This window comes from Prionailurus bengalensis, chromosome D3 (assembly GCF_016509475.1).
Source record: "Prionailurus bengalensis isolate Pbe53 chromosome D3, Fcat_Pben_1.1_paternal_pri, whole genome shotgun sequence".
NCBI classification, from domain to species: Eukaryota; Metazoa; Chordata; class Mammalia; order Carnivora; family Felidae; genus Prionailurus; species Prionailurus bengalensis.
In genome coordinates this window covers 857,269-880,869 of record NC_057356.1, presented here as the reverse complement: position 1 = coordinate 880,869, position 23,601 = coordinate 857,269, and the positions used below count along the sequence as shown (strand labels likewise).

Genomic DNA, 23,601 nt, shown 5'->3' with positions numbered 1-23,601 from the left:
CCCACGAAAGACCTAAGGATGGGGAGGAACTAGCCACTCGAGGACTGGGAGACACGGGGCCTCTTTCCGTCCTCCAAGACTCTGACGCGGCCGCGAGTCGGGGGTTTAGTATGGCGTGGCGGTGCAGGGGCGCTGGCTCTCGGCCCCTCGGCTGGTGGGGGACCCTGCGAGGTGCCTTCCACATGCTGTGGACGTCCCTGACAGGCAGCCCGCTCTTCATCGTGCGTGTGGATGGCGGCCACTCACCTCAGAGCCACGCCGCCTTCACGGGACGGAAACCGTCCCACCGCAGGCTCGCGCCCCTGCTGGTTTTTGAAACACACATGGGGCCCAAAGGCTGCAGCCACTCTGGGGACAGCACAAGCCTCCCAGGAGAGCGGGCGACAGAACCTTCCGGATACACTCTCCATTCTCCGCTGGGCAGGTACATCCGGCAGGAACAACCCGCGGGGCGGAAAATCAACCAAACTGGCCCGAGGGGGTTCGCCGGGGTGCTGTGGTTTGGGGCGCGCTCGGCTGGGGGCTCAGAGGACGTGGCAGGACCCCGCGGGCGCCCCTTCTCGGCTGCACACCTTCCTCTGTCCCGTCTCCAGCGCTGGGGAGGCGTCTCTTCTCCAGGACCCGCAGGAAAGCCCCCTGGGTCTCCTCGGCTGATTGGGGACGCGCTGCGCTTGGGCCAGTCGCTGTGGCCCAAGGAAGCTGCTTGGCTTACGCTTGGTTCACATCTTTTCCGGGGTCCCAGAGTCAGGAAGGCGCCTCGCCAAAACCACCGTCCAGAGCCGGGAGCTGGTCCCACGGAAGACGGAGGAGCCCGCGGCTCTGCTGACTCCCAGGCTGCCACGCCGGGGCTCCCTCCCCGGATTTTCCCTCTGTGCTCCTGGCGGGAGGAAGGCGCCCTACTGGGCTAACGGTTCGTCCTGTGGACTTCCACGCTGAAGTCTTCCCAGTGGCTGTGGGTTGAAAGGTGCCAGCCTCCTCCAGAGAAGAGCCCGCGAATGTGATCTTTGGGAATAGGGACTTTGCTGACGCACTGACGTTACGGATCTCGGGGTGAGGGCGTGCTGGGCTTCGGGTGGCCCTGATTCCAGTGACAGGGGCCCACAAAGAGAAAGGCAGCTGGGCCTGCTGCCGGATCTGAGTATGCGCCACCCAGCGGGAGGCCGGCACGCTGTGGTCACAACCCAGGCTCTTCGGGCGGGCGTCCCGTCAGGCAGATAGATGTGAGAACGGGCGGGGGCCAACAAACACAGTCCGCCACCTTCACCTCCGACGGGGCAACCCAGGAACGAGGTGCACTGGGGCATCGTCGCGAGTGGCACCTGACCTGACCGTTGTGAGGAGCAGGGAGGGGCAGGGGCACACGGCCAGGTTCAGATGCGGTCTCTGCTCAAACACCGGGTGACCAGAGAGAGCAGGCTGCGTGCCCCAGGGGCTGTGAACCGAAATCATCTGCATGGAACACACGGGAAGGGAGGACGCGGCGGCGGGGGGGGGGGGGGGGTCCGCGGGGAGCCTGCGTGGGTGTCAGGACAACGCCCGGGGCCAGGGTAGCGCACCTCCGAGTTTCCGGCTGACTGACGGAGGAAGCTGGTGCTCTCAGCTCGGGGCTGGGCAGCCTGGGGACACACACTGCTGGGCTGCGTCGGTTCTCTGGATAACCTGAGGGCGCTCTGTTTTCTGGACTCCGCTCTGGGGGCCTGAGGCGCACGGGGGACCCGCCGTGTCATGGCATTCACCGGGTAATCTCTCCACCTTTGCCTCTCTGCCTCAGAGACCACTGTCTGGGAGGAATTCTTCCCACGAAGGATGTTGCTTCTTGAGATTCTTTCCACTTCGTTCTTCCAGCAAGAATAAGTCCCATTCGGGGACTAGAAAACCGACATGTCACATCTGTTACAGGATCTGGTGCATCCAGGTGGCCTTTGTAAAAACGGTCCATTGATCGTGGTCACGACGATTGTAAAACACGGGATAGATTAATACAGAGCTTGGCGAACACGGACACTTCTAACCCCGGGTGTGACAGAAACTAAGCCGGCATCATCTCCTGTGCGTGGGCTGTCCCCTCTCTGAGCCCAGTAACACCCACGTATGTCTGTGAGTGACTGCAGGGTAGCCCGGAGAGGGGGCACAGCTGGGGGGCCCCAGCTGGGGGGACACCCCTGGGGGACACAGCTGGGGGCCAGCCGGGGGGTGCATGGCTGGGGGGCCAGCCGGGGGGGACATGACTGGGGGGACAGCCTGGAAGGGGGCACCGCTGGGGGGACAGCCTTGGGGAGGGGACATGGATGTAAGGACACCCTGAGGGAGGGACAGCCGTGGGGACAGTCTGGAGGGGGACATGACTGGGGGACATGACTGGGGGACAGCCCAGAGGGGCACATGCCTGTGGGGACGCCAGCACCCGCCCACGAGGCCCATCCCGCCCCGCCAGGGCTCCCAGGGTGGGGTGCAGCCACGCCGGCCTGCCGCGCACCCTCAGGGCAGCCCGGGGCGGGGGCGGGGGGCCTCGAGCAATGCGTGTACTCAACGCTGGCCCCCGTCACGGGGCAGGGACGCTGACCCCACAAGGACACAGGCAAGACACCGTGGGCCTGGTCTCCATCCAGGGACTTGAGCGGGCCGTGGTGAGGGGGCCCGCAGACAGTCGCCACCCCCGCAGGCGTCCGCGGGACGGAGGCAGCTAGTGCTCCCAGAGCACGGGGACTCCCCCAGGGCCACCGCTGCCTCCCCACCGCGCTCACCTGCACTTACGAGTCTCGCCCGTCGCGGACACGCACAGCTTGCGAGTTGTTTGAATTAGAAGCGTGCCGTGCATGCCGCTCATGTCGGCCCCGCACAAACCTGCATTAAAATCATCTCCTTTACTCACAGCGCGACCCCCCCCCCCCCGACACAAAGCCCGTGGAAAACACTGAGCACACAGAAGGCGCCGTCATCCAGCACAGGCCCGGCACGACGGCTGGTGAAGCGGTAACCCGCGTCTACCGCGTGGGAGCGCGACCACGACCTCTGTCCGGGGGCTGCAGCTCCCGGGGCTCTCCTGCGTCACCCGGCTCTCCTCTCCCCTGGGGACAGGCCACATGTCACCTGAGGCAGGCTGCCCTCACACCCGGCTCCTTCCACCAAGCGGAAGCTTCCGACGCCGCGGGACCGCGGCTTTTCTCGGGACTGCGCAGAGGAGCCACGACTCGGGGACCCTGCCGTGTGCTCCTCCACGGGTGGCCCCGGTGACTGTCACGTGCTTCCGCTCTCCACGCCCCCCGCCCTGTCTCTTGTTCTCGCTTAAGCCAGTTTGAGGTGGGTTTTCTGTTTCTGGCGACTGAAGGGGTCCCGACCCGGCGCTGGCCCGAACGCTTGCCGCATGCACCATGGGGACCGGCTTCCCTAAGGTACGGGGTGCGGGCGGCGGGGCGGGGGGGGGGGCGGCGTCTCACTGCCCCCGTCTCGACAAGGCTCCATCCACGGGAGCTAGGCTGTCTTGGCACAGGGCTTCGTCCCCAGCCCGCCCTCAGCCAGCACGCAGACAGCCCCCGCTCAGGCCTCCCCTCCGTGGGGGCAGGGAGGGTGCCGCCTGCCAGCCCCTCAGCTGAATCCTCGGCCAGCCCCGGGGCCTGAGACCAGGGCGTCCCCACAATCCTGAGCGGCCAGACGCTGGGCAAGCCAAATGACACAGGAGTAGAGAGGAGCAGACGACCATCCCGCCCTCATGGTTGACAGGGCAGACGGACAGCCGACCCAGGACACCTGAGGAGGGGTCTGCAGGGACTTCCAGGAAAGTTTTCTCTATTCTTGAACAGAGACAAGACGCAGGAACATGTCTGTTCTAGCCCGTGGGGAAGTGGGCCTGTGATGATGTGATACCCGGAGCTGCTGCAGCCACGTTGTGACCATGCGGGGAGAAGCCCGACTTTCTGGATGCGGCAGAACAGAGAACTGGGGAGAGCCTGGGTCCCTGACTCTGTCAGCCGCTGCCAGTCAAACCACTGTGGACCCTGACTGCAGACTTGTCCTGTGAGGTCAGGGATCTCGCCATCATGCAGCCACTTCTGGCTGAGTTGTTGTCTCGTCTGAAATTGTTGTCATCGACAGAGAACATCCGCTCTCTCTAGGGGGACCCCACTCCTCCCTGGAGTGTCATCCAGCCCGTGTACCCCAAACACCGTCACGCACAGTCAGGCGCCATGGCCACCCGGCTCACCAGCGTCCCCGAGCGCCTCTCTGCACGCAAAGCAACGCCAGGTGCTCCCACGCGGAGTCACCAAGAGCCGGAAGCCTCTTTTTAGAGCCCCGAGCTACCACGGAGGCGATCTGACCGCCACGCGTCGGCGGTCTGGGGGCCGCTGGCGGCCGGCCTACAGGCTCGCGACAACCCCCAGGTGGCACCAGCCTCTGCCGGACCCCCCGCAGAGCCCCGAAGGCCCTCAGAGCCCGTCCCCACGCGCCCCGTCCAGGTCCGGCCTCTGAGCCCATGGATGGGAATCCGCTAAGCACACGGGCGCCTGGCCCACGGGGTGGGGTTAGCGCGAGTGCCTCAGGTCCCCGCGGCAGAGGGCTGGGCTTCGTGCCGCGGACGCTGCGGCTGCGACTTCACACCCCCACCTGGAGCCGGAGAGGCAGGAAATCCTTAACCGCAGAGACGTTTCTAGGAGGATTTATGAACCCACAGAGGAGCGGGGGTGGTGCCGAGGCTCTTGAAAGCCTCTTCCGAGGTCTCGGGGAGAACGCGTGGCGGGCACGTCCCCGCCGGCCTCACAGGAAACGGGGCCGCGGCAGCGACACTAATGGAGATTGATGGGGACGCCCTTTGTGCCGCTGGAGGAATAACCGCGGGACGGAGAGGGAACGAAGCGTGGCGTCCCTCCCGGGGGAGCAGCGGGCTTCGCCTCCTGACATCGGGACACGTCCGTCTCCTGCCGGAGGCGCCGCACGCACCGGGAGGCTGCCCCTTCGGAAGCCGTGACGGATGCTCCTGGGAACAGCCGTCCGGAGGCTCTCGGAGGTGGGTCACCCGAGGAGCGTCTTCGCCTCTTGGTGGACGCCTTCCTGCTCGCGGCACCGGCCTGCTGTGTGTGACCCGCTCCCACCCCCGTCCCACCCCCCTGGGAACGCCAGCAGGGACACGGAGTCCCGGACGAGCGAGGCCGCACCCCTGCTGAGGGGACACAGAGGCAGAGCGGCCCCCACGAAAGCAGCACAGGACAGCCTCTTGTCTTGAGGTCCTGTCTTCCCCAGACCGAGTCCATCCGTCCGTCCAGGCAGCTGGCCGTGAGACCTTCCAGAAACCTGTATGTGTGCGCCCACACGCGTGCACACATACGTGACACGCACACAAATTCACGTGCACACACACACACACACACACACACACACCATCTCCCATAGAGACCCAGGCACACACCACGGAGACGGGTGGCCCGGGAAGGACATTAATGGCTCGTATTTATTGGGGGTGCCTGTTGGCGGAGTTGAGCGCACACACAGACCACACTCGCTGCCGCACGCGCCCAGACCTGGACGTGCACGGTCAACGCAGCCCCAGGACCTCCGGCCGTCCCAGCTGTCTTCGCACAGACAAGGTCCCAGGGCCAAGACGCAGCCCGTGTCCCCGGCTGCGGGGCACAGGCTCACCTCGCCGTGTACTCACAGACGGACAGACAGGCACGCCGCCCTCAGACCTCACGGCAAAGGCTTTTGGAGGCTACAGACTCGCACGCAAACACCCACGTGTCAGAAACAGGACACGGGACACACAGAGACCCCTCCCACACCCCTCCTCATACCAGGCAGGGGGGACGGTCACAGGGCTCGTGGGGTCACCACCCGGTACCCTCATGGGTGCCATGTGGCAGCCTGGAGGTCTTCACGCACCCGGCGAGAGAGCCGGCTGCGGGGTCACCGAGGCCTCTGCAAATCACTGGGTCACAGGGAGTGTCACCGAGGTCTCGGTGAGAACACGTGGCGGGCACAACCCGGCCACAGGAAACGGGGCCGCGGCAGCGACACTAATGGAAGTTTTGGAGGACGCCCTTCGTGCCGCTGGAGAAATAGCCGCAGGACGGAGAAGAAACGAAGTGTGGCGTCCCTCCCGGCGGAGCAGCGAGCTTCGCCTCCTGACACGGGGACACGTCCGTCTCCTGCCGGAGGCGCCGCACGTACCCGGGAGGCTGCGCGAGGCTTCAGCGCCCAGATGCACAGTCTCCGGGGCCTGTGACCTCCAGGCCATCCAGTCTCTCCCTCGGACACCCCCAGGGGCTCGGACCTGCCAGGGGCCAGGCGCAGAGCGAGGGCTCCCGGCGGGCAGAAGGGAAGCATGTCTCCTTCGGGAACTGACTGCCTGGTCAGGATGCCGCCCGGCCTGCAGTTCCGTGCTCCCCAGGGAGGCAAGGAACCAGGCGTCTCTCCCGCGGCTCACCCCGCACGCTTCCGTGACGACGCCCCGGTTTTCCCCGTCTCCTTGTCTGAGACCCCTGCCCCCTCTCACAGACCCTAGACACTCAGAGGGGCTGGGGGACCAGGCGCAAGGTACCTCTGGTTCTCCGTCCACTAGATACGACTTATTAGAGTTGACGGCCAGGCCGTTCGCAGCTTAGTTAATATGCACGGAGGCTCTGCAAACACATTGGGGGGGGTGGGGGCATTACCGCACACGATGTAGGACAAGCTCGGGCACGGCCACTCATTTTTAGGATCCTGTTTAATTTGGATTTGCCAGTCTCCCTTTTATCATCCCGTGGGCCAGTCTTAATAATCAAGATCTGTGTTATGTGCTTCGCGGCATGATTAAAGCCACTGCTTAATTAGAAAAGCTACCGACCTCCAGACAAAGAGAAATCAATAACATGTCTAACGGGAGAAAGCGGGTGAGAACTTTGCTTTGAGAGTGGACGGATCTGTCGGGCACGCGTGCACGCATGCACACACGTGAACACACGCAAACACAGGTGCACGTACATGTGTGCACACAGGTACACGTGCACGCCATGCACACGGCACGTGCAGACACGTGCACGCATACACACAAATACATGTGCGTGTGCACACGTGTGAACACACACAGGCGCACGTACAAGGGTGCACACAGGTACACGCGCACAACGCACAGGCATGCACACACAGACGCACACAGCACATGCAGGTACATGTGCACATGTACACACGCAAATACGTACAGACACACATCGACACATAACACGTGCACACGCACACCTGCACACACATTAACACGCATACACGTGCACACACAGGCACACTTGCACATGCGTTAACATACACATGCATGTACACATGCACAGGTACACACGCACACAATATACATGGCACGAGCAGACACGTGCACGCGTACGCACAAATACATATGCGCACGCACATGTGCACACAGACACATGCACACGTGTGAACACACAGGTGCATGTACACATGTGCACACGGATACACGCGCACAACGTACAGGCATGCACACACAGATGCACACAAATACGTATGGACACACATCGACACATAACACGTGCACACACACCTGCACACACATTAACACGCATATACGTGCACACACAGGCACACTTGCACATGCATTAACGTACACATGCGTGTACACATGCACAGGCACACATGCACACAAACGTACACCCAGTAACACATACACACACGTACCATGCACGTGTATGCGTGCACACACAGGCACACGTGGGTAGGCACACGCACACGTGCAGACACACATACGCGCGCACGCACACACACTCCCACATCCCACGTATGTTTCTCGCGGCTGCACCTGTCAGAATCCAAGAGCAAGGCCGTTTCTCATTGGACGGATGGGCCCCACAGGGCGCAAAGCCATCTAGGGAATCGAACTCTGAAAGCTTAAAACGGGCATAGACTGAATTGCACTCATGTACTCATTCGCTCGGTTGTCCGTAGACGTTTGGTGAGGGCCTACAGGACGCCAGGTGTGGCTCCCAATGCATGGCCACATGGAAGGTTCCCGCAAACAGCGCCTGGCCTCACAAACCCAGAACTCAGCACTCTGCAGTGGCCTGCCCGGCCTTCCTCCGTGGGCTCGTCCGTGCGTGACTCCCTCCGACCCCTGCTGCAGCGTGTCTGGCCCCGGCTGGCACGTCTCTGTCTGAGCGCTCGCAGGCCTGGCCACGGGGTGCTCTGAGCGACCACGTTTGGGCTTCAGGACCCGCAGACTGCTTATATGGCAGCTCGTGGGCCCACACGTGGGCCGGGGTGGAAACCCTGAAAACCGCCCTCTTCACCTCTGCCCTCCTCGAGAGGACGGCCAGCCAATCTCAGGGAGAGGGACAGAGATCCCACCCTGGGAGCGGGGGAGGGGGCAGATTCGAGAAGATTCCGTCTTTGGAAAACACAATGTGCCCCACTGGGCTCTGTGGGGACAGTAAGAGCCTGGGGAGAACGCACGCCGCACGACGGGGTTCGGCAAACTCTGGCCCACGGGACCAGTGCGGGTACTTGACCTTTCCTGCCTTGGTCTCCTGTCTGTAGATCGTGGGCAATGCCGGTCCTCAAGGCCCTGGCACAGGGCAGCACCAGCAGCACCTTTTAAACAAGCCCCAGGGACACGAGTGGCCCTGTGCTCGCCAAGCTGCACGACAGCACGAGTCTCCCCTAAACACTGAGGCCGTGTTCTAAGCCTCGGGTGCATGAGGGCTGTGGCTGCACGCGAGTAACCCCCACGACGCTGTCCCCTGGTGGGGGGGGGGGGGGCAGCACGTCCAGACAGGCCAGGAGCCGGCGGGACAGGAAGGGCTTCTTTCCGGCTTGTCATTCACACGCGTGACGGGGCTGGTCTGTGCGTGTCCCGATCACAAAGCCTCCGCCTTTCTTTTTGGGAAAGAGATGGCTACAGATAAACATGTAAGACAATGAAACCCACACAGTCTACTTCAGGGAGGCGGGGAGCTGTGCCCTTCCAGTCGGAGTGTCTGTAAAGTCAGGTTTCTATCGACTAAGGCGTATTGTAAATGTCGGCCCTTTGAGAGTTTGCCCTGACGTCTTCTTCTGCGACGTGAGGCTGGCAGGGAGCTGGTCGCTCCTGTCGGTTTTTATTTTGGCAAACGGAGGCTTCCTACAGGGGGAGTCTCTGCCACTCAGGGAAGGGCGGTGGGTCTCAGTCCTCAAAGGGAAACCCAGAGGAGCATCTGCGGCTCAGGCAAATCCCAGCAGAGTGAGATGCCGGAGCAAAGCATTGTGGGGACTCAAGGGTGTGCAGGGATGAGCCAGACGGAGCAGGGAGAGCCCTTTCCGCTTTAAGAAGCAGGAAACAAAATTCCAATTGATTAAGCAAAAGATTTATAAATGTGCATGTGTGTGCGCTAGTTTACTACAGAGCCTAGAAGACTTTTCATTTGTTTATAATTTATTGCAACGCTAGCTTCAGGAACAGCTGGATCCAGATGCCGCGACGGTAGCACTGGAACCTGATTCCTCCCCACCTCCCAGCTCTGCCAAGCCCTGCACTGCATTTGCCCTCGGGGTTCACGGGTGGGTTGTGGGAACTCCCAGCCTCCCTTTCATGATAATAAGATGGCTAAGCTCCCCAAGTTCCCATAATTGCAATTTTACTTTGACTGAAAGGCCTGATTTTTTTCCCCAACGGCCTGAGGTAATTCCAAGGTGCACTCTGATTGGATGGGCCCAGACCATGTGACAGCCCCGAGCCAGTGGCTGAGGTGGTGGACACAATGCTCTAATCACCTTAATCCCAAATCCTGTGATCTGCCTCGCAGCTGGAACAGCAGCTGGAACAGCAAGTTTCCTGTGGGTTCCCCTGTGTGAAGGGGGAGCTGGTGCCCAGAGAAAGACAACAGGATTCCAGGGAGGCAGACAACAGCGTCTGTCACACACGCTCCCGTCTGTCCTATACGTGTCCTGCTCTGACGGTGGATGATGCAGCAGGACCACCGGGAGAGCCTGCCCCCAGCCCAGGGCTGGCCACGGCAGACGGGGTAAGTGTCCTCGACCCCATGGGCTCCCTTGTGGCCACAATTGCCACCAGATGACGACACAGACAAGGACAGGTTTCCTAGAGTCTCTGGTGGCGAAGTCCCCGAGGCTGCAAGTGCCACGATCAGATCGGTGACATGGGAGGTGGGGGCCACTCCTACCACGTGCACAGGAAAGGCCTGGCCCTTGCCAGCTCCTGGGAGGTGGCTTCTGAGCCCTTGGGACATCCTGCCTGACGAGAGCGTCATCGCCTATGTGGGATAGTCTATGCTGCGGAGTGATCTATGCTGGAGCCCTGAGCCACAGCATGGCCAGACCTCTGGGGACGGGGACTGAGGTCGGCTGGCCAATAAAACCCCGGACACCAGGGCTCGAATGAGCCCCCTGTTGTAATTCTTCATACGTGCGGTCACTCGCCATTGCTGGGAAAATTAAGTGCTCCCCTGGCCCCTGCCCTGTTCTCCGTGACGTCATTCTGTCCTTTAACAAACCGCATCGGGCGTATAACAGCTTTGCCGAGCGCGGTGAGTCCCTTCAGCGAGTTGCTGAGCCTGGGGTGGCTTCGGGGGGGTCTCTGAAAGGCACCGCGGGTGCCCAGCTCAGAGCCAAGAACAGCGCCCGACTCCAGCCGCAGGGTGAGGCCTGAGCGGCAACTTATTTAGGTCCTGCTCCAGAGGTCGGGGCACGCTGGGGGGCGCTCAGGACTACCACGCGCACTCACGCATGTGCACACACACATCCACACGTACATGTACACACGTGCACGCTCAAACACTCACAGCCACACTCTCAGAGCACAGATTGGGTACGTCGCAAACCTGAGTCACTCAAGCCCGTGTCTGTGACTTTGTCACATCTGGACGTCCCCCGCGTCCTTCACTTAGCATGCTTCTTCAAACTGGCCTGTTTTACACTTAATTGCATTTTTTACTCAAAGAATCGTTATTCCATCTCACAAGAGGAAATCCGGCCTTACTCATGCTGAATCGATGGTACCCTCGAACACAAAACTGTTCTCGCCCGTGGCTGGGGCTGAGGCCGCGGGAGCGCGCGCTCCAGGCCTCCGCCCTCCGGGGCCACCCAGGAAGGGGGAACCTCTCTGGGACGAAGTCACAAGACAAGCAGGAGAGCCGGGCAGTGAGCCGTCACCGTGCGGCTCCAGAGAGCAGGCCGCACCTAAGTCCTGGCCGCACCACAGACGCACGGGTTTCGGGAACCGCCCGGCCAGCCCCGCGCAGACGCGCACGCCGACACCCAGCACCAGCTCACCTGGGAGACCTGCTCTCGGGCACCTCACCCTCGGAGCAACTGACGGGGAGCTGGCGGTCGGATCCCGCTGCCTGGCCTCGCGGGGCAGCCCGGAGGCCACCTCCGCCGTCCCGAATCCGCCGCTGCCCCACCACGTGCGCCAGCGGGCCCCACCCGTAACCACGCCCAACACGCCCCTGCCCACGCTTCCTCCCTCCGGGCCCGCCGGCCCTCCCACCTCTCGCGGGGCTTCCCGGGACCGCCTCCCACCCCAGGGCCTCTCGACACAGCCCAGAAATGCTCCCCGCCCCCTTCATGGAGTTTCCTCCAGGGCCCAGGCCCCGCCCATCACCAGGACCCCCACCCCCGGCCCAGCCCGGGCCTCAGCACCTCCCCGGGGAGTCCGGGGTTCCCGGCCGCCTGCCCCGTTTCTGCAGACGGAACCACAGAAAGGAGCCGGGCCGAACCTGCCTTTCCTCTCCAGGACCCAGGTGCCAGGCTGGCGGGACTTTTTTCACGCAATGACGTTCGCTTAATATGGCATTTTGTTCCAATTTCGTCCCCGCCAAGGCACCTAACGAGCTTTCAAACAGGATGCCGCGCTTGTAGACCAGGGCTCAGTCCTGAGAGGCCTCAAGGCCAGGCCGCATCCGGCGACAGATTTGGGGGACGGGGCGGGAATAGTGGACCTCTTTAGATGGTGGGGGAGGGGGGCCCCCACCGCAGCGACGGGACCACAAGCAGTGACGCATGCCCAAGCCGGCTTTCTTACACCTGCGCGCGTCTGTGTCCACAGAGACACCAGAAGGCGGCGCGGTCGCGGGTGTGGCCGACTCCACGTGCCGGGTCTCGACCCCGTGCCGCCTGCAGGGCCTTGAGCGCACACGTCGCTGTGCTCCGGGGGCCGCAGCTCGCGGGTGCGGGGTGTGCGGGAGCGGTGCCCGGGAGGAGGGCCGCGAACTCACTTTTTTGGGCCTGTAGTCCGGGATGGTCCTGTCCAGGGAGATGCGGTCGCTGAGCTGCGCGTTGTACCCGTATTCCTCGTATTTGCTTTCTGTCTCCTGGCTGTCCTCACGCAGGTTGGCCGCCATGCCGCCCTGTCCCAGGCCCCCAGGTCCCTCCACCAGGCCGATGGGCTTGGCGAGGCCTGGCGGGAAACCGGAAAGGAGGGCGGTCAGCCAGGCCCCGGGACCCCCCCGTGCCCTCCCGCGCCCGCCCCCAGCCTCCGCTGGCGGCCCCTTTCTTTCAGGCCGAACTTGGCAAACCCCCTGCTCGCTGAGGGACCCTGACGCTCGGAATTCAAGGAAAGTCTGTTAACTTTAAAAATTAAAAAATAAATAAATGCTCACTGACCCTTGATGTCGTGGGTCTTTCTGACCTGCACACAGTGGGACGCTAGCTGGGTTGAGTACCCGCGGCCTCCCGGGAGTCCCAGAGCCCCCGGCACGCAGGACACCCCCCACAGGACCCTGCCTCCAGCGCCGAACGGTCGGAGCTGACCTGGGGGCCAGGTGGGAGACGCGGCCTCTGGGCGGGGCTGCGGGGCCACCAGGCCTGTGTGCTCGTGCTCGTGGGCTACCGAAGGCCAGGCCAGGGGCTTGTTCTTCTGGAAGGTTCTTCTAAGTGGCCACTCCTGCCAGAGGGGAACGCGGCTCCGAGGGAACCGGACCCCAGCGCAGCACCCACCGCACGCGTGGGGACAGCACCCTGGCTCTCCGTGGGGCGGGGACCCTGGTCCCGGCCCAGCTGCGCGGACTAGTGCACAGTCCTGCCTCGGCCCAGATTGCAGACCCCACGGAGGGCCGGACCCCGAGGCCACACCTCCGGCAAGGGGCTCTTCTCTGTGCCACTGCCTCCCTGAGGTTTGTTACTCAACGAGACGCCCCAGGGGCGCAAACCGAAATCCAAGCTGTACCCGCCCTCCAGTCCGGCCCCACCCCTCCCCTCCCCAAGCTGCCGCCCTGCAGGGGAGCCCCAGGCCACAGAACCTCAGTGTTTTCTGGAATCCTCCATCATAAACCGGTTAACCACGTAGGACGGAAGGGTACGCATTGGGTGTAAAATTGAAAAATTATGTGACACATAAATCATTTCCGCTTCTTAGTTTAATGTTGTAAAAAAATACATATAATCATGCTATTTTTAAATGTCTGTGCTGCACCGCATTTTCCGCCTTCAAAAGTCTGTAAATAGCCACCTCCCAAAGGCAGATGTGCCCCCAAACCTGAGGGGACAGCAGTGTCGCTGCTCAGGGCCAGGCCCAAGGGAGGGGGGGCTGCTGTGGGGGTGGAGGACCCAAGGGGTGGGGCCTGGAGGTGGGGCCTGGCAGGGGGTGGGGGCCCAGGGGTGGGGTGGGCCCACGGTGAGGGCTGGACTGGGCTAGGACTGGAGGAGAGGGAGAGAACCAGCCTGTGGGGTCAGGCCCTGAAAACTCACTGGGCTTCTTCAAGTTACTTTTGAAAGTCACTTGTAAAAGTGAGATGCACGCAGGTCAGAAAATTCAAACAATGTAGAAAGCTCTGGAAAGACCATTCCCTGTGCCAGCCCCACTCTGCAAAGAACAGCGCTTTTGTGGCTTGAGCTCTCCGCTCTGTCCCCGCACATGCGCGGGATCTTATGGTCACTTTCCCCGGATGCCTGCAGGTGCAGGGGCCGGGGGGGCGGAGCTAAGTCCACCCACCCGCCCTCCTCCCGTGGTCCCGGCTGTGGCATTATTCTCGGTGATGCTGGGGTTGCCTTTGTGAACTTAAGAGGAATACTTTCGGCTCTATTTCTGGAAGCGTCACTTTAGACAGAGCCTGCCGACTCCCTAGCGGGTTAAAGGAAAAATTAGCATTCTCCCGGGAGTTCTGCTCAACGGCTCTAAGTTTCATTTACACATATATTTCTCCAGTTATACAGACTCCTAACCGTATACGAATAAGCTAGAGGTCCGCGGCACGAGCTGTGCCTCGTTAGCAGCCCCGTAGTTATCATGCGCTGAAAATTTTGTCAAGAAGGCCGTTTGCATGTTGTTGTTCTGACAACAATAACAATTTAAAAATAAGACGATGAATAACCCCCCAAAAGAAATAGCTATGCCGTCGCTCCCACATCGTCCGAGGTCACTTATGGCATCTAATTTTGTTCGGCGAGCGTGACCCGGCCCTCCCTGACTGGTCTGTAGGTTGGTTCTAACATGAGGAGCGAGCCCGCGTCCGCCACCTGCTCGCTGCAGAGGGGGCTTCAGGCGAGCCTCCCGACCCGGTTTGTGACCCCCCCCCCCCCCCGCCGTGAAGAGCTTTCAGATGTCAAGGCGTCATCGCTTGCCTTCCAGACGCTATTAATTTCCCGAAATGTGTGCACTTTGGTTGGCTTTGGGCTCGGATCTTGACTTTCTGTCCACTTTTTAGGTAGCAACAATACACAGCGTGTGCCCTGCCGACACAGGAACTCGGCCGGCAGTCACATGCCACCACGTTCCCGGGCCCCAGACAAGAGCACCTGCTCCGGGGAGGCCGGCGGATTCCAAGGGGAAGGGACGCGGGAGGCCTGTGACACAGGAGAGCGCGTGACCGCCAGCGGTCTGTAAAAATCAGGGCAATTTGCACAAGGCGTTCCCGCGGTTTTGGTGTTTTTACAGAAAGTGGAAGAGGGATGTCCCGGCAAGAGGGAGCACCCTGAACACCGACGTGGGGTGAGGCGCCAGGGAGCAAGGCCCTGGTCACGTCTCCATCAACCCGCCAGTTCCTGTCAAAGTCACCTCGCTGGACATGTACCTTTGACTCACTGGCCAGCACCCGTGTAACTCACGTGTGGACGAGCCACACGCGTGTCCCCGGCAAGGCCCGGCCCTCCGCGCTCACCGTCACCAGACGGTCTCGGCAGCAGGCCCGGGGCGGTTTGAACAGCGAAACCAATAAAAGCACGAATGCATGAACAAGAGGCTCTGACCTTGAACGGGACACTTGTCCAGGGTGGGGACGCCGGGGCAGGGCCATGCCTTATGCCCCCGGGCCGGCCTCAGAGCTCCCGCCTCCACCGCAAAGACGCCCCAGCACTGATTTGGGTAGAAATGAACCCAGAGAGTGCCAAAGCAGCATCCCCAAACCATGTGAGTGAGCGAGCCCCGGAGTGTGAGCAGCGCCTGAGCTCCCGGCCGCACCCCTGCCACCCCACTACCTCGGCCCTGGGGGGCAGGGGCTCCTCGGAGGAACGGGGGCTCTAGTCCTGGGGGCCTGGCTGGGACACAGACAGCAGGGGCCCACGCAGAGCAGCAGGTGCGCAGGTGTGGGGTGGGCGGAGCACTGGCATCTCCAAGAAGCTTCCAGACATGCAGATGCTGCCTTCCAGGGACCCCACTTCTGCGTGGCGCAGGGGCTCCCGGCCTTCTGTGGGGGTGGGTCATGTGCTGCTGGTCCCAGCAGGAGTTTCGTGTGGAACCCGCCTGTGGCTCCAGGTAAGGGTTCGGGGCTGGTCACTTCTGGGCCTCGCCCTGCGTCTTGACCCCTGACCTCTGAGCAGCCGCGGCAGCTCTGAGAGGCTGGCCCTGGGGGGCACGGCTGGGGGGAGACAGTCAGAGCCACCAGCCCAGTTAGGGCTCTGCCTGAGCCGGAAGGTCTGTTAGAGCTCCGCCAATTAAAAACCTGTGGATGTGATTTAGCTTTTAAGGAGTCGTGCATATCAGTGCTCCCTGTGGGGTTGCCGGGACTCTCATCTTCCCTCCTTCTGGGATGCCTGGTGTTGACTCACGTTCTCTCTCACAGATCCTTCTGGAGAGGCAGGGTTGCTTGATCCTCGGGTAACGAGGGCAGACGGAACCAGGAGGAACTTGTGAAGATTGAAGGTGGCCTGTCATTACTGGGGGGCCAAGGCCCGAATTCCACTGAACTGATGGCCGACAGCCGGCCAAGGCCCCTGGGGTCTACACCTAAAGACACAGCTCTGTCCTCACATCTCCCAGAGTTCTGGCTTCCGAGCACCCCCACTGGGCCCGGTTGGGGGTGGGGGCAAAACGTCCTGTTCCTGCTGCCGCCCTCCGGGGTTCATGCTCTCGTTAGCCGGGCCACCAAACGCATGACCCACAGGCCCGGCGGCCGTGTGGGTTGAATCACGGCTGGGCCCTGGTGCTCCGGACTCGTGGCCGTGGCCTTATTTGGAAAGGGGTCTCTGCAGAGGTAATTACTTAAGGTGAGGTCATCCTGAATTGAGGTGCGTCCTAACCCACTGGCTGGGGTCCTCATAGGAAGAAGGGATTTTGGACACAGACGCACACAAAGAGAAGATGGCCACGGACGACCGAGGAAGAGCCTGGAGGGACGCGGCCACGAGCCAAGGAACACACGGGGCCACCAGGAGCCGGACGAGGCAGCACGCACCCTGGAGGGAGCCTGTGGAGGGAGCAGGGCCCCGCCCCGCCTGGACCTCAGGCTTCTGGCCTCCAGCCGTCCGCTGTTCCAGCCGTCGCTGTGTGCGGTGCTTTGTCAGGGCAGCTCCAAGAGACCAGGGCGCAGACCCACCGGTCTGCCACCCAGACCTGCGTCAGCTGGGACAACCGGACACACTGGCGGGAGCCGTACATCGGACAGCGCTCAGCGCAGCCCATCTCGGGCCACCCTCCCGGGCAGATGTGGGTGCGGATCACAGAGGCACCTCCTCAACCAGAGTGAGAGGTGGTTTTTCCTGTGAGCAATTTTCCACTTCCTCCTGTAGCGGAATCGGGGCCCCAAACTCTTGGTTCCATCCTTGAATGCGACGTGATTTTGACAACAATGGGAAATTTGCATGCGTCAGCTCGGCCTTTGAAACGTCTGTCCAAGGACTTCAGCGCAAACAGAAGCCACACCTCCCACCCGTGACTCTGGGACTTCCGCAGGTCACAGGCTGGTGGGACAGCTGTCGGTGGTTACACTGGCCAGTGGCCGATGGGGCTTCCTCTGCTCCCCGTGGCGGGCCCTACACCACGTGCTTTTCTCACCCCATCTCCTAGAGGGGACCCCTGAAGCTCGCAGTGGCTGCACGGCCTCCTACCCGCGTGCTGTAAACTTTAAAACCTGAAAGAAGAACTTTATTTTACTTTGTAAAGTTTATTTTGATTTACTTTCGAGAGAGACAGACAGATGGTGCGTGGGGGAGGGGCGGAGAGAGACACAGAATCCCAAGCAAGGCTCCTCGCTCTCCGTGCGGAGCCCATCGTGGGGCGGGAACTCATGAACCACGAGATCGTGACGCGAGCAGAAATCAAGAGTCGCACACTTACCTGACTGAGCCACCCAGGCGCGCCAGAGAATTTTAGAGGGAACCAGTCACGGTCACCAACTTTCCACTTTGCCATCGCGGATATTCGTTACAACGACCTGTTCCTATCGGCACCGTTCCAGACGGTGCGTCCTCGCCTGGCCTCGCGGCAGCAGGGCCAGGTGCTCTTGGGCGAGCCGCAGGTGCGTGAGGTGGACACTCCCCCCTGCGCAGGTAAAGAGGCTCCCCCGTCCGTGGGGCCGCCCCTCCCCAGCCCTTGGCCCTCCCAGTCGGGCTGGAGACGAGGACGACGGTGCAAACACCCACGGCCCGTGTGGCGGGAGGACGGAGCGGCTGGCCGTGGAGGGTGAGCCCGGCCATATCACGGCGCCCAGACCGAAAGCAAGTCCTGGCTGCGGGCATCCGGGGGACCCTTTTCACACCCAAGAGGGGCCTGACGCCTTCTCAAAAAGCGAGCTTCCAGCAGGCATTCCGGAACCTTCTTCAGGTCGGCAGGAACCCCACGATGACTGAGCCCTCCCCGGCTTCTCCAGTGTCTCGGGCTCCGGTGACCACGCTGCCCTAGGAGAGGCTCCGCGGGACGTGCCCACACTCAGTCCTCCGGCTGGAGAAGTCCACATTCTGCTTTTTGCTTCCTTGAAATGATTGCCAAAACTGTCTCCCCTGTGATCATATGCAAAACTCAATTATAATTAACAATTGCCTTCTGAACCGCCACGTAAGAGCCTGTCGAACGGATAGATACACGTTTGCTTGACACGTCCTGCGTGTTTGCAGGTGTTTGTTAGCTCACGTGGCTCTAGCTCTCCCGGGGCCAGCTCCCTCCCGCACACGGTGTGGTCGTCACCTATGCAGCCCACTGTCCCCACCCAGGTTCCCGCTGGACACGGGGCGGCCGACAGTCGGTCTGTGCCTCAGTGGGTTAAATCGCCAGGAGAGAGCGCCCCCTCCCCTGGTATCTCGAGCGTCCAGAACAAAGGGTTTGAGGGCCGGTTTTGTCTACACAGAAGGAGGCCTCCCACTCAGGTGTGCTCCATCCTGGAGCAGGTGGACGGGAGCCCGGCCGGCTCGGGCAGAACAGCCAGCCTCGGCAGGGGCTGCTTAGACAGTGGCTGTCCCGGGGGTCCAGACGGTCGGGGCCTGGGTGGAGGCAACAAAGCTAGGCCCCTGACCAGGAAAGCGAATTATCAAGGTCGGAGAACCCACACCTTCCAGAACATTCTCTGCTCTGGGGCTCTCGCTCCGTGAGGTGGGTTTGGCCTCAGAGGCAGGGACCTGGCTTTTCGGAGAAGGAGCTTCCTTGCAACACAGGGCTCCTCCCGCTTTATTCTCCCGGGGTCGCCGGAGGGGCGCGCATGCTCCTGAAGTGCACAGAGGTCACTGCTAGGGAACAGTCATTTCAAGCTCCTGTCGTGTGACCTGAGGGAATGCGCTTTCTGAGCACGTGAGGTAATTTGGAAGCCATCGCGGCGAGGAGATGGCTGTGCCTGCCCCCCCGGAAAGCGCCTACTCACACGTGGTGACCCGTGGGGCCCTGGCCGTCAGGGGCGCACTGGGCTCCCACCTGTGGGACTGAGGCCGTTGCCCAGACACTTTCTCTCGATTCACGAGACCGGGGACACTGTCCCTAGGCACCCGCGTCACGGGGCCAGGGGTGGGTGCCCCCGTGCTCCAGACCTCACCCTGCCTAAGACCCCAGATCTTCCAGGCTTTCAAGAGAAGGCAGCAGGACAGAGCCACTCTGCATAGCAGCAACCCAGCCGCGGTCCGGAAAACCTAGCATTAAGGTACCAAAGGTCTGTATCTGTCAGCACAGGCGTGGGAGACTACGTGACGGCTCCCAAAGATCCCCGGAACCCGCGGCCGCGTCGCCCTGGTGGGAAATGGGTCTTGCAGATGGGATCACCGTCAGGACCCTGAGACGCAGAGGGTCCTGGGTCGTCCAGGAGGGACCTACACGCCGCAAGATGCCCTTAGAGCAGAGAGGCTGTGGGAGGCAGACAGCTGTTTCTGTGGACGGCCCGGACACTTCACGAAGAGCCGCCGACACAGAGGCATTGAGAGGGGCTTGGGGCTCAGAGCGAGTCTCAGGGGCACTGCCCCCCGGGGCCCCGGAATTCAACCCGAGAGGTTTCACGTGCAAGCCTGAGCTCCCAGCCCCTTCGGAAGGGTCCAGCCTTACACAGGTGCAGGCGGGCAGCTCCCCGTCCCCCCCGCCCCCGTTTTGCACGGCTGCCTTGAGCCTGAGAGGTTGTGCCCTGGTTTAGACGGCTGGGGAGGGTGGTGGGTGGAATGGGGGCCCCAGGAGCTGGAACCCACGAGTGTGGCCTTATTTGGAAATGGGGTCTTTGCAGACGTAACTGAGGTAAGGACTTTGAGATGAGACCGTCCGGGATTAAGGTGGGTCCTAAATTCAACGCCAAGTATCCCGATACTTCAGAGAGGGCTCAGAGAGGCACACACGCACCGGAGAAGCCACACGATGACGGAGACAGATGGAGTCAGGTGTCCCCAAGCCAAGGATTGCCAGGGGCCACTAGGAGCTGGAGAGACGCCTGGAACAGAGTCTCCCTCAGAGCCTCCAGGAGGAGTCAACTTTCCAGCACTTGGATTTCAGGCTTCAGCCTCCAGAGTGTGAGAGAATGAATTCCTGTTGTTTTAAGCCACCGCATTTGTGGTCACTTGTTACAGCAGCCAACAGGACACTCACACGGGGGGAGGGAGGGGGGGAGGGTGTGGGAGGGGAGGGGAGGGGAGGAGAGGGAAGAGAAGAGGAGGGGGAGGACAGGTGTGGGAGGAGGAGGGACAAGGGGAGGGGGAGGGTGGGGGAGGGAAAAGAAGAGGAGGAGGGAGAAGGTGGGGGAGGGGAGGAGAGGGAGGGTGGGGGAGGAGAAGAGAGTGAAAGGAGGAGGTGGAGAGGGAACTGAGGAGGGGAGGGGAGGGTGGGGGAGGGGAGGAGTGGGACAAGAAGAGGAGGGAAGAGAAGAGGGGGCAGAGGTGGGGGGAGGAGGAGGAGGAGGGGTTGGGGAGGAGGAGGGAAGGAGGGACAGAGGTGGGGAGAGGAGGGGAGGAGGAGGGGGAGGAGGGGTTGGGGAGGGGGAGGGAAGGGGGGACAGAGGTGGGGAGAGGAGGAGGGGAGGAGGGGGAGGAGGGGTTGGGGAGGGGGAGGGAAGGGGGGACAGAGGTGGGGAGAGGAGGGGAGGAGTGGTTGGGGAGGGGGAGGGAAGGGGGGACAGAGGTGGGGAGAGGAGGGGAGGAGGGGGAGGAGGGGTTGGGGAGGGGGAGGGAAGGGGGGACAGAGGTGGGGAGAGGAGGGGAGGAGGGGGAGGAGGGGTTGGGGAGGGGGAGGGAAGGGGGGGACAGAGGTGGGGAGAGGAGGGGGAGGAGGGGTTGGGGAGGGGGAGGGAAGGGGGACAGAGGTGGGGAGAGGAGGGGAGGAGGGGGTTGGGGAGGGGGAGGGAAGGGGGGACAGAGGTGGGGGAGAGGAGGGAAGGAGGGGGAGGAGGGGTTGGAGGGGAGGGAAGGGGGGCATAGGTGGGGGAGGAGGAGGGGTTGGGGGAGGGGGAGGGAAGGCGGGACAGAGGGGGGGAGAGGAGGGGAGGAGGGGGAGGAGGGGTTGGGGAGGGGGAGGGAAGGGGGGACAGAGGTGGGGAGAGGAGGGAAGGAGGGGGAGGAGGGGTTGGAGGGGAGGGAAGGGGGGCATAGGTGGGGGAGGAGGAGGAGGAGGGGTTGGGGAGGGGGAGGGAAGGTGGGACAGAGGTGGGGAGAGGAGGGGAGGAGGGGGAGGAAGGGTTGCGGGGAGGGAAGGGGGCATAGGTGGGGGGAGGAGGGGGTGGGGAGGGGGAGAGAAATCAGGGCAGAGGTGGGGGAGCAGGGGGAGGAGGGGGAGGAGGGGAGAGGTTCTAGGTAAAGGGATCGTGGTAGACACTATGGATGCTTGGCCAGCAGTTTGGGGTAGAAATGGGTCCAGCTAAAATGCTCACCTCCCCGGGCTGACCTTGCAGCCAGGGGTGGCCAGTGACCAAGATCTATTTGCTGGGTGAAATTTCTGGGAAATGTGTCTAAAAGGCACAGACTTGGCAGGTGTATACGTCTGTTTGCCTTTGTCTGCGGTCCTTCCCCCCTTCTCCTGCCTGGAACTAGGACTCGATGCCCAGAGCTGGAGCAGCCACCGTGTGACCACGAGGCCAAGGGCCACACGATAGGAAGGGAGAGGCTAGAATGAAATGGGGCTGGGCCCCTGAGGATGGCCTCCAGTCCCCTGGGCTCGGCGTCCCCGAGAAGAACGGGCCCCACGCAGTCAGGACCCTGTGTGCGGTCCCAGAGCGAGGGAGCCAGGCTGCTCCCCCCCCCACACACACACACACAAGGACGGGGCAGGCCGTCCAGGGGCCTCTTCCAGCCCCCTCCCAGAAGAGTGACTTCACACCTGCCAACCTACGCCTTCCAGACAGGGTACCTGGCGAACGTGGGCGGCCGTGAGTTTTCAGCTCGGGAGGAAGCGTGGCTTTCAAGCTCGCAGCTTGTTTGAGTCACGGATCCCATCTGCCACCGTGACTCAAGCCAATATTCCGAGAGGAAACGGCCCACATGGAGAGGCTGCCGGTCACAAGCTAATCTGAGGAAGAGGCAGAGGGTAGGGCCTGGGGGGGGGGGGGTGGGGAGGCTGGGAGGGCCCACGCTCAGCCAGCACCCAGGGGCTCCCAGGGGCAGCCCACTGACCCGCCACCCTGAAATCCGCCAGGGGCCCTGGGTCGGAAACACCAACTGCTAAAACCCAGCGGATCTCTGACAAGAGGGGAAGACAAATGAGAAAAAAAAGGGAGAGGGTGACGTGAGTGTGCTTCTGGGGGTGGGGGAGGGGCTGTCCTGAACACCCCGAACTTGACATTTCAAGGACATGGGGGTGGGGGGTGGGGGCGCGGTGGGGGACAGAAGTCAGAGGTCCGGAAAGCCCCCTAAGTGGGGCACACGGCCCCCCTCACAGCCCGGGAGCCTGGAAGGGCAGGTGCAGGAATCCCGTCCCCCTGACGTTCCCCGCCTGTCACCGCGCGTGCCTCGCGCCAGGGCACCCGGGCAGAGATGGGACCGGCTGCCGTTGGCTGTGGTGCCCGCACTTACCCTCACGTCGGTCTCCCGCTCCTGAGGTCGCCCAGCACGTGGGACCCACGGTTCTCAGTGGAGACACCACCCGTCACCGGCCAGGCTCCGGGCTGTACCCTCCTGCACCCTCGGCCTTGGCGGCGGCCTTCACGGGGAGGAGGGTGGGGGTGGCGGGGACACGGGAGGGAGCAGAGCACCCCGCAGCCCCCGGCCCCCCTCTTCCCCGCCCTATGAAAATGCAGGCCAGCCCAGCACGCCCGCTATTAATTCTGAGGGCTGAGAAGCCCGCTTGGCTTTGCGGCCGAGGTCCCGCCGCCCCCGGCTTCCGCGCACCCACTCTCTCCACGCGCAGCGGCTCCTTCCATTTCGGACGGTCTGTTAAGGCTCCCTGGGGCCCCCAGCCACTACCTGGTCAGCGGCCAAAGACAGACTGCCCTTCTGAAACTGTGAGGTCATGACAATTGTGCAGAACGTGGAAAACCCGCAAGACATATTCTCCCTGAGCCCAGTAGAGTGTCCTGACGTGAATATTTATGGGGCCAAAGCACACGAAATCAGGAGTGACTGGAAACACCTGGCAGAACGGATTTTCTGGCTCCTTCGGGCACGTGGTAGGCGTGTGGAAGCGTCACGCGGCCGCCCCGTCCCGCCCCAGTTTGGGTCCCCCAATTCCTGAGGAGCGGGCACGGGGACACTGGGGCGTCCTGTCGCGCAGCGGCCACCAAGGGAAGCTGTCCGGAAGGTGGGAGAGGTCGGGTCCCCACCCTCCCCACACCCACCCGAGCCTCTGAGGGGTGCGCTCTGGCTCCACTGGGCTGGCTTCTCCGCTCGGATCCCAACCGAATCTCCCGGGAAGTGTGGTCCCGTGGGCCCAGCTCCGCCCTGGGGGTCACGAACAGGAGGAACTCCAGGGCCTGCGCTCTGGGGGACGGCAGTGGGGATGCAGGGCCAGACCCCAAAGAGCCGAGAGTCCGGCTGGGTCTGTCCGGGAGCCCCTTTGGCCGAGGACGGAGGATCCGGCCCCCTCCTTCACCTTGCCTCCCG

General features: G+C 62.6%; 1 protein-coding gene across 1 annotated transcript in view; it reads right to left on the bottom strand.

Moving 5' to 3' along the window:
• Positions 1–23,601, bottom strand: part of GALNT9 (polypeptide N-acetylgalactosaminyltransferase 9) — an 82,228-nt gene that overhangs the window by 43,951 nt on the left and 14,676 nt on the right. Inside the window, exon 2 of the mRNA XM_043557250.1 lies at positions 12,184–12,364. Coding sequence (XP_043413185.1) covers positions 12,184–12,364 — 181 coding nt within the window. The remainder of the gene's footprint in view (positions 1–12,183; positions 12,365–23,601) is intronic.